We start from the raw sequence: 10,909 nt of genomic DNA, 5'->3' as shown, positions 1-10,909 counted from the left end.
CGTCATTACGACTTAATATACATATGCTTTGAATCCGCTTAGTGTTACTTAGTCTAGGTAACCTTCAAGCCTAAGCTAAACTCCAGAGATGTTTATATTTACTAGTTTAAGAGAAAAGTAGAGTAGTTTTATGAAGCAACAGAACCTAACGGTTGAATGGAAAATATAAAAAAGAAAGAATAAAACATAGTACGAATATTGCTACGTTAAGAGAATTTGTCATTTTATAATATAAATATAATGATCATATTCTTAGACGGGTATTGAGATGAACATTATCACAACAAGGGCCTCAAACAAAAATTGGCCCAACTCTTCCCGTCTTTTCATAGAATTGCTTGGCAAGTAGAGGTTTCTCAGGTTTTTTTTTAGAGGCCGTTGCATATTGTCTGACCCATTAATAAACCATTCTAAAATAAGATATTTTTTATAAGCAGCTCGGCCCAAAAAAGATGTCTAGTTATTTCGTGGAATGTTCCCAGCTTTAGAATTAGAGCAACAAGTTCGTGTATGATTACCGATAAAAAGAGATTAGCTATTTATTTGTGTAGTCGGTTATTTCTTCCGTATTCGCTGTCAACCATTGCTAAGTTCTCTTGCCAGCTTCCGTATTGAATATAGGTCATCGTTTTGCTGACGTGTTGTCGTTGTTGTGTTTCAGTTCAATCGATACGTGTACCTGGGAACGTACGACGAACGGTCAAACCTTGAAAAAGAGAGTCTTCGAGAAGAACACAAAATTAGAGAATTTATGGTGCAGAAGTACGAACGAAAACGGTAAGAGGTCATTTTTTTCAAAGAATATTTTCAGTTGGCTAAGAAATAACTACTTTTTTGAGGAAACAATCAGTGATTAGTTTAAGCGAAGTTAATTTGATTCTCTGAGTGCTACATTAGAAGTATATTACTTCAGCTTGCTGCATTATGTATCTTAAAGTTAGGCCAAATTGTAAAACGCACATTGTTCCGTAAGAACAAAATACTCTGCATCGGATTGCTTGTAAAATAAGAGTTCTACCTCAGGACTAACACCATTATATAAAAAAAATATCGCTATAATAGCCTCGATAGATGAAAAATGGAAAATTTACTCACGGCTTGTATCTATCAAGCATTATACAAGGGGCAAGTTGTTCACAGTCATTTTCGTATGGAGTCTTTTAGTGGCTCTTTATCGTTATTAACTTGACGGTTGGTCTACATTTGACTTCATCGATTGGGTACAGTATCTTTGCGCGTGAGAACGTGTAGCTGCTTTATCGATTTCGATACTGAAGACCTCAGCAGGTAATCTGTATACCTAATAAACACATTGTTATGTGGCCAACATACGATACTCTCTACAATTTTTACAATTTTTTATCAATACGTATTTTAAAACTGTCCACTTAAGTACCCAAATGTATCAGCTTGGTGTTATCAAATCACCACAAATGAGATACACTGGCTACCTTAGTACTTCATAACCTATTCATTGGTATTATGACAACCTTTTGATATCCGGAAAACTTTAGGCTGGACCTTTCAATTTAGGCGATTTCATTTCCGATCAGAAAGGCAACGTGAAGTTCATAGCTCCGATGTTCGTACAATGCTCGATGTCTAGCTTGTTAGTCCTTTAGTATAAAGAGATACTTTTGACAACAACTAGAGATGAACAAACAAATGCTTCGCCATTGTTGCAGGTAACATATTTCTTCAATTATTTACAGATATCTAAGCGCATTAGAAAAGTAAAGTTGTCCACTATGTCACCCAGTAGAATATTTCGACCATATAGTTGATGATCTGAGACAAAGCCTACTGGCAGTATGTACAATGTGTAATGTTTTCGTTTTTCCTTGGCTAAATCATTGTTCTCAGTTGGTTCGTTGATCCTGATATAGCACAGCATAAAATGCAATTGGACCGGCGACAGCGCGCGGCAGCGGAGCAAGGCATAAGCTTAACGGGCGGCTCGGTCTCGAAGCCATCCTCAAAACCACCGGCGACATTTGCCACGCGCTCGCAGCCGGTAACGCCAGCTGGCGGTGAACTCTGGTCGCCGCCTCTAACGGCCACCAGCACAGCACCTGCATTTGCAGCATTTGGCACAGCATCACAACAGCAACAAACAGCACCAGCAAATAGCAACACTAGTGCGTTCAACGACGACCTATTCGCAATGTGCAAAGAGGCCATTCCCCTGCCCGCAGATCCATTTCGATCATCTTCCACTTCGAAAGAGCAGCAACCGCAGTATCAGTTTCAGCAGCGGCCGCTTCGCAACAACAACAACAACAACAGCAGCAGCAACAGCAACAACAGCAGCAGCAGCAGCAGCAGCAGCAACAGCAGCAGCAGCAGCAGCAGCAACAACAACAACAATAACAACAACAAGCCTTCTACCATTGGTATCGTCGATCCATTTGGACAGATATCAACAGCATCGTTGTCAATCGATCCATTTGCGGCTTCAACGGGGCTAGCGTTGACCGCAAAGCCACAAAGCGGTTCCCGTGCGGTTCTTTCGCCACCTCCATCTCAGACCCACGTGACGCCTCATCATCTTACAGCGTCTGCGGCTCCGGCCAAATCGTCGATGGGCGATTTTGCCGATTTCGACGCCGCGTTTGGTGCGGCCGCGGCCAATTCCGCTGATATGACGATTCTGGCGCAAGCTTCAAGTACACCTTTGGTGCCATTGCCGGCAAATGCTAAAACGGCGTTTTCGGGAAGCGGAGCGACGTTAACACACGGAACGGCGGGGGTCGGTAATGGTTCCCTTAGCAAAAAGGGCCTCGCCTCACAAAATGAAATATCTAAAGGCGGGGCACCCTCAGCTGATCGTTATGCTGCTCTGGCAGAACTTGACGAACTTCTCAGCGGGCAAGTAAGTCTTATGAAAAGAAAAAAGTAACTCAGTTTGCATCGGTCAAAAGTCTTGCAATTGTGCTGCAAGCACGCCAAATGTCAACCCGATCAGATCAAACCTCGAATTAATTTTCCGCTTTTCAAGCAAATTATGAACCCTAAAATAAATATAAAGAAAAACTTCTTTCATCCATAAAGTGCGGCGTGCCACTATGAGCGTAAAGGAGGGGCATATTAGTGTTAGGTTACTTGACAACAAAAATTACTTGTAGTAAATATTATCAAGGTCAAAAGACGAAATGAGGCGTAAAGGTACGTTTTCCCGAGAGGCTTGAGGTCGCCTGTTGCAACAAAGAAAATGACACCTATTTTAACAACGGCAGTTAAGAAAACCACACCGGCGGTTAAGAAAAAGGAAAAAGTGTAGTAATCAATATAATAAATCATTATAGTGTCGTTTACTAAAAGCCCTTCCAAAAGCGTTGTTTAAGTGTACTTAAAGTTAATAACTAGAACTAATACTCCAGGATTAAAAGCTCTTATGTAATAATGCACCATTCTCCAATCTCTTTTTTGAAAAACAATTCGGCCGTCGTCTAAACCTTTATATTAACCCGAACTAATTTTTATCACTGCTTTTTATTGTAAAATATATAAGAAAAGCCAAGAGACACAGACGTGGTGTCAAAGAACTCGAGTTTAGTAGATTTTTTAATGAGCAAAAATGTGGTATATATGCACGCTTTTTAAAAAAAGACTGTGTGAAATTGAACTGACAAAATTTAGAGTAATATTTCCTTCCAAACAGCATTTCTTAAGCGACGGTAGAGTTACTGTACAAATCTGTGTGCATCACATTTCAGAAAAATGACTCAGTGTCTAAACCGAATGAGGTTGTCAGCGGAGTGTTATCTTCAACAGATCCTTGGGGAAATCACCAACCTACGTCAGGTATGATTTTAAATTAAAAACTCAGAACAGTATTTCATGTATTTCACTGTTTTTGGGCACTTTAATTTGTACTTAGTATAGTTTCATCCATACAGGCATGCTACCCTAAATTTGTCCTGCAAGTCATAGAGGGATTCTGAAGCCTACTTTGAGCACCTAACAGATCACTATTAGGTTGTCACAACCGAGTTCGGCGGAGTTTGAAATTGAATAACTTTTGAACCACAGGTCTCCTAGAAACTTGCGAGTAAAAACCAGTAGAGTTTACTCCTGGAAAAATGAGTTCAGGAGAATAAACTTCTTGTAGCCTTAAATGTAAAATGCTCAGTAGTCAAATTTGAAGGCCAGAGAATTGCCCAAATCCATCAGCGATTTGTAAAGACATTAGCCGAAGAGGCCATAAATGAAAGCATCCTTTGTGAATAGTGTCAACGTTTCAAGAACAAAGACTGAAGTGTTAAAGACCATCGAGGAAATTATAGGATGGCGGGACCCAAAGGACAAGAACGAGATGTCACGACTGAGGAGACTTTTCACGAAAGCAGAACATATAGTTTAAGGGCTCCGTCGGGCAAAACTGGCATTTCACATGTAACGTGTTATAGAATTGGAACCAAAATACCGACAACGGGGAAACTATATAAAAATTGGTCCCCCATGAATTCATTTTAGATCAATCGGAAATGCATGTACTATACTCCACATATAGTTTGCAGAACTTTAATCAATGAAAAGCATGCCCAAGCATAGGGTCGTTATGGGTAAGGCATGCTGCATTCCCTACCGATAGCCGGGGACGGATTAAGTAAGAAAATGCTGTCGCTCTGGAGAGAAATCGAGTTTGGTAGCAGTGTCGAGCGGGTCCGGACAGAGGTGATAATAGTTGTTGCTATGAGTACCTGTGAAATCTGCTACTATAAGATATTCGCTAAAAACAAAACAAGTGCTGCCCGCTATCTCGAGTTCCTCACGAAACCTGTGTATTGTTGACATGGTACTCTAAAGCTTACACCGTAATTACTGGATGACAACACCAGACATCATAGCCATGCCTGTGTTATTGCGGGGCTTCCCTAAAAAGCATATCCAACAGTCAATTTGTTTTAATTATTATCAAGTAATTTCACATAAATGCAAATAGTAGATACACGGATGTTCAGAAGCTACTATGGAACTACTGGAATGAGTGCGTTAAAGATAAGGAAGATCATCTATAACATAATCATCATTCTAACCGAACTAGTTCAGGTGTTAATCAACTTCAAAGTCTATTGGCTTCGCATGTAATATATTTGACCCGAAAAAAGGGTGGGGTTATGTTATTATTATATATTAAACTTTTCAAATTCCTCGTCTTCAGTTGCTAGAAATAAGTTGATCTCACTAATCTAAAAAAAAGCTTCAATAACTTTTAGCTTACTTATAGCAACTGACATATGTTGGTAGCAGTATTTAAGGGCAACGGCTGAGAACTTTATACAATTATAAAGCCAAATTTCCTGCTAGAAGTATCATATGACTCTGACAAATTTTTTCCTTTCACTAAGATACTTCGTAAAATAATAAAATTTCTTATAAACATCCTATGAATTATCTTTTGTTCTAACAAATTAAATGTTTGCTAATGTTATAACTGATATGCTAGTAGTGAAAACGATTATACACTTTTGCCTTTGCTGCATGTTACCGATCTAGCTACGGCATCTGCAAATCCATTTTCTCCTACGGGCGCTACAGCTCCATCGACCGGTGGAAGCAACAATCCGTGGGGTTCGCCAGCAGCCCCGGCTCCATCTCCTGCATCCGCATCTTCCCCTAATCCGTTCGCTATAGCAGCCAACTCGTGGGGTACCACTATACCAAGTACGTCACCCGCCGGTGCGGCCCAAGCGATAACGTTTGGTCGTATAACACCTTCAAATGTTACGACACAGTCTTACGACCTAGCGGCACTCACAACTACTCTGGCAGGCGTACAACTTAAAAATGGCCGTATGACGCCAACGATAAGTCAATGGCCAAACAACAATCAACAGAAATCATTGGCCTCTATTGCTTTGAGTTCTGGAGGGCCGCCAGGCGCCTCTACCCAGACATCCGCATCGTCCAATAGCGGCAGATTCCCCACTACCTCCTGGAATGCTGCATCCCTCGCTTCCACTGGCAATAGCAGTACCGTACAAGCTGGCTTTTCTCAGACGCATCAACAGCAACTGGAGGTCGCAGCGCCGACAAATACTGTAGCCACAAGAAGTAACAGTACAAATAGCAGTTGCAGCGGCACTGGAAGTATTTCTGGTTCGGGTAACTGTACACAGGGCGGCGCCGATTGGGCCGGGTTTGGACAGTTGGCCTGGTCTAACGGTACCACCACATCGGCTAGCACCGGCATGAACGCCGCAGGGGGTTGGCCTAATGGAGGCGCAGGCCTAACCGAAGTATGGTCACAGATGCCAACTAGTGCTTCGACTCCCGCATTCAATGCACGTAGCCATAGTCCCGTCCAGCGAATTGCTGCACCAGCCATAAGCAAAGTGTCAGGTTAGTTCAGAAAGGTTTTCCACTACACTCATATGTGAAGTAACTTTGAACATAAGCGGAAGTACGTGCTATACTGCATATAATCATAAAACAGCATAACTCTGTGACACACTTTTATCTATCTCTGACACATGGAACATTTATTACCCAGCCTTGAAGGATTCAGCTAACTGGTTCGGTATAGGCTTTTTCGAACGCAGTTCTTGTACATCGTGAGTCTTATTCATCCTTGTTTCCTTAATACAGTGACAAAAAAATGGCGACGCTGTCATTTGTCATTACATTATCATTGTTCAGCGAGAGTACCGGTTGCTCTGATCGGCGTTCTACCGAAAATTTGTTTTCAGCAATGTCGCGAACAAACTGCGCCCAAAAACCACCCAACTAACCAACAAAGTGTTATTGTATTTCCCATGGTTTGTTTCCTCGTGTACTTGGCATTCGTCTAAATGGCAGGCATTATTTTAAGCACAATTTTTAGGAGGTGTTCCACAGTCCTTTTCGGTGCACTCTGCCTTTGGAGCCGCTCAGTGGCCTCCAAACGGGACCCCTAACGGAACCCACCAAACTGGGCTTCCTAACGGACGCGTCCCTTCGAATGCAAACCCCTTTACACCGGTAAGAACAAACGAAATCGTCTTTATTGAATTTGGAGCTTATAGACGTATGGATGGAGAGATTATAGACGTAAAAGTAATATATACAGTAACTATATGTAGCTATAGATAGAAGAGCATATTTTTTTTGGACAACATAAATGTGAGTTAGCTTTCTGAACACAGTTGAAAATTGATCGTACGATGTATGTATAACAGTATCCTAGTACAAATAAGCAAAGGAAAACAGTGGCAATTTTATTTCAACCCCCTACTAAAATTTAACGCAAAAAGGATATGATTGTATGTTTATGTTTATTTGTACTTTATTTGGCGGCCGCTCTTTTCAGAACGGCTCGGGTCCGTTGGGTGCAGCGCGCGTCTGTTCAACGAGTAATCCATTTCTTTAGTTAGCGATACAATGTATTCCTCGTGGAGCAGAACAAATCCGGATAACGCTCGTAATTGATCTTCGGAAGCACATGAAGGTAGCCTGAGCCCGGGGTGGTGAAGTAACTTTTTTTTTTCGTGTTTCAAGCACGCAAGTGTCACAGCAAAGACGGTTTTGGAATTATTCCGCGTTCAAGGACGAATGCATCTTAATTTTGCCATTACGAATCATTGTCCAGTAATGTAGTGTCATATTCGATGAAACCCAGTTGGAACAGCGCGGTTGTGCTTGTTAGACGTAATGACAATACACGGTGTAGCTATCAGTATCTCCAGCACGAAGCAGCTTCGAGATACTTGTTCGAAGCATTGTTCCATGTGCTTATACAACTGTCGAAGAATGCTTAAAACGATTTCTGTATGGCCGCAACAAGGACCACAGAAATGGGACGTACGAGGAGGCTGGGCAAACGTGGGAAACAACAAACGAAGTTTGAATTCTATGAAAAAAAAAGTGACTGGAAATAACTAGGGGTAAAAAGTCAGGAAAAATCGAAGGCAATAAAACAAAGCAAATATACGTGAAACATCGATTCCGATTTGGTGGGGCCGGTTGCAAAATGAAACCGATCTATATATGTGAAATGTGTTGACAACTAAATATATAGGAACGTCTAAATGTTGCTAGAGGTAAGGAAGAAAACAACAACAAATACAAAGAATAGAAAAATCAACGGATAGAAAAGCAAGGGTTAGACACAAAGAAGTGCATCCCACGGTAACACTAGAAGAATTATTTAATTGAGATAAATTTGTTGGAAATAAGGTCATCTTGTGGGTAGATACCTATTACAATGAACTAATAATATATGAACGGTTAACATAACCTCTAACACTAAAATAACACCAGCAATGAAGTACACAGGTTTATGGAAGAAACATAAGTGACTTAGTGGGCTAATATATTGATTCAGAATAAAAAAAAAACAACGTATACTGTGTGAAGGAAGAAGACAACACAGCAATTGCTGCGGGCTAGCGTAAAAACATAACGCAAAACAAAAATAGTGCGGGCCAAAAAATGACCATGATATATGTTACCTGATTCCCGTTCGGTTCCGCCCAGCAAATGGATGTGTGAAATCCTGTCATGGATCTGACAGGATCCTGAAAGAAGTAAAAGTGACAAATTAAGGGAGAACGGAGTAACGAGAGAAGTTTTAGTGACAGAAAAAATGACGAATCAATTGATACCAACAACGGAGAGAGGAGCACATTGTATTGAAGGTAGAAAGTCATACAATGTTGTGATTTTCCTACAGCTGTTATAGCAGAAATTGCTACAGCTATGATTAATTATAACCATCCTGTATTTCCACCAACTATTCTATCGTGATCCTCTGCATGTAGTTAAAGGTAGAAGAGAGAATGATCATCTAAGATGGACGATGAAAGAACGCGAAAATTAAGAAGTTTAACACGGATGGTGAAGCGTTAACTTAAAAGTATCTATACACACTTATACGGACACGCTACAAGAAACTATAAGAAAACAGTAGAATAAAAAGCAAAAGACATTGAACAGCGTATATCAAGCACGGTATCAATGATTATCGTGATGACAACAAGGAAGAGTAGGAAGACTAAAAGGAGCCGATGAAGATGTACTGTATGATTGTGTACAGTTTATATTGCATTGTATATTTAAGTTAAGTCACTCGAGCCACTTATCTTGCTAAGTTTGATCGAGACGATAAAAAAATGTATGTAGATATATATAAACTTACGAGAACGATTTAAAAAAGCACTTTATGCAGACAAATATAAAATGTCTCCGTAACGAATGGCGAGTACACAACATGGCGATATCAACAAGCCTGAGAAAGGGGACAAAGAGCAAAATTCTGCTAATCTAACGAAGTGATAGCAGGTTGATGAATATTTCGCAGAGTGAATATATTTTACAAGAAGAGACGGAAGAGCAACACGTAAAACTGTGACAGTTAGAGATGAGGGGCTCTGCAGAACGCCAGTTATTCGGGTTTGTCCAGCAAGGAAAGGAGTAAGACTGAAGTTAGTTAGAAATTCGAATCGACAGCAAACACGGGCTCGAACAGCTGCTTCGATAATGACGATGACGCCTACGACAATGATAACATAACGTTCACAATAAAGTAAGCTAACTAAATAACAATAAATGCGGTGCTTTCAACTTGAGTCGTTTTTTCTAGATAGGTGGTTTTTCCTCTTAGTTTGACCGGTGTCAGTATCAAAACAGAACAAATAAAGACTGCTTATGATGAAATGGAATTGTTGCGTTTTAAGCTAGCAATTAACTATTAAGCTTGTATTTCGTTTCGAGTTGGCTGAGATTAATTAACGAAAACTTCAAGGCAAGTTTTTCTATCCAATCTTTTGATTTGACATAAACTGTTAATATATGCAGTTTATTTACCTCCTCACACACCACCTTTATTTTAAAATACGCCAGATCATTTAAGACATTGTATGAGTTTTTTTTTCGTTTGCAGAAAACACCTGAGTATTCGTGGGAAAATGCATTCTGTGCCGTCATAATAGATGCAAATGAAGCTAAGTAAGTGGTCCAAATTATCACACCTTAAGTTAATGCATAAACACTTCATATCGATATTCAATAGATTAAACTTACCAATTTTGCAGTAATAGTCATTACTAGTAGTTACTATTGCATGTCATTGGAGTTTTTTAATCTGAAGATAACATATGTAAATTGAGCATCCAGCAAGCACTAACTGCTACGATGGACTCTTCAACTCACGACGTATATTATATAGACAGCTGCTGGTAAAAATTATTGATTAATTATGTTGTTACCTTTTCACTTTATGCTGGCTTTTTCGCATTTATGTGTAGTGGACATGCTTTGCAATTTTAAATTGATACCGATGAGATTTTTTTTTGTAACCAAAATTGTCATTAGATATTTTTTCTACGGCAAGAGGAGGAAGGCAAAGGCTAGACCAGATGGTAAGTCTATAAAATTTTCTCATTTTTTGAGAAATTTGAAAATGAGAACTAGTGGGTTTCTGCTGCTGCTGCTGCTGCTGCTGTTGTTTTAGTTCTAAGATGAGACTTCTAAAAGTAACCTGTAGTACGTGCTAGGCAAAGATATCACTCGCTGCACCTACCATGTTTTAGCTTCATTTCATAAGATCAAATGAAGAGTCGCATCTGCAAAAAATTCCACAGTGGTATTTTTTGGTATTTGGAATTCTCTCAACTGTAGCAAAAATATTGAGCTAACTTTTAACCGAATACTCGCTTTTTCCCAACAAATATGCACTACAATGTTACATGACTATGCATGCTTTAAGATTTCGTAAGGCCCATTAAGATTTAGACACTACCAAGTGCAAGAGCGGCATTCTGATATTCTGAAAATTTTTACAATAATTCGGTGTTTTTATTTTATTCTTAATCCAATCTGAAGTCTCAAGCATGATTAATTCAAAATGTATTTTATCTCACTCACCAACTAACGTCGCACAGATACGAAAATACCGGTTTTTTCTGCAGGTCTGTGTCATGATTATTAT

The 10,909-nt window shown here is 39.8% G+C and overlaps 1 protein-coding gene across 2 annotated transcripts; it reads left to right on the top strand.

Annotated features, from left to right (window-relative positions):
• Window positions 1-661: 661 nt before the first annotated feature.
• On the top strand, window positions 662-9,543 carry LOC111265175 (uncharacterized; the record flags this gene model as incomplete). 2 transcript variants are annotated; one of them, XM_022841604.1, is given in 6 exon segments in its annotated part: window positions 662-777; window positions 1,864-2,872; window positions 3,717-3,804; window positions 5,500-6,345; window positions 6,827-6,963; window positions 7,292-9,543. In XM_022841604.1, coding segments are annotated over 6 exon segments (2,256 nt in total), but the record flags the coding sequence as incomplete, so codon positions are not given.
• Between the last annotated feature and the right edge of the window lie 1,366 nt (window positions 9,544-10,909).

Source organism: Varroa jacobsoni, unplaced genomic scaffold (genome assembly GCF_002532875.2).
Source record: "Varroa jacobsoni isolate VJ856 unplaced genomic scaffold, vjacob_1.0 scaffold_940, whole genome shotgun sequence".
NCBI lineage: Eukaryota > Metazoa > Arthropoda > Arachnida > Mesostigmata > Varroidae > Varroa > Varroa jacobsoni.
The sequence above is the reverse complement of the archived record's forward strand: the minus strand, read 5'-3'. Positions and strand labels throughout refer to the sequence as shown.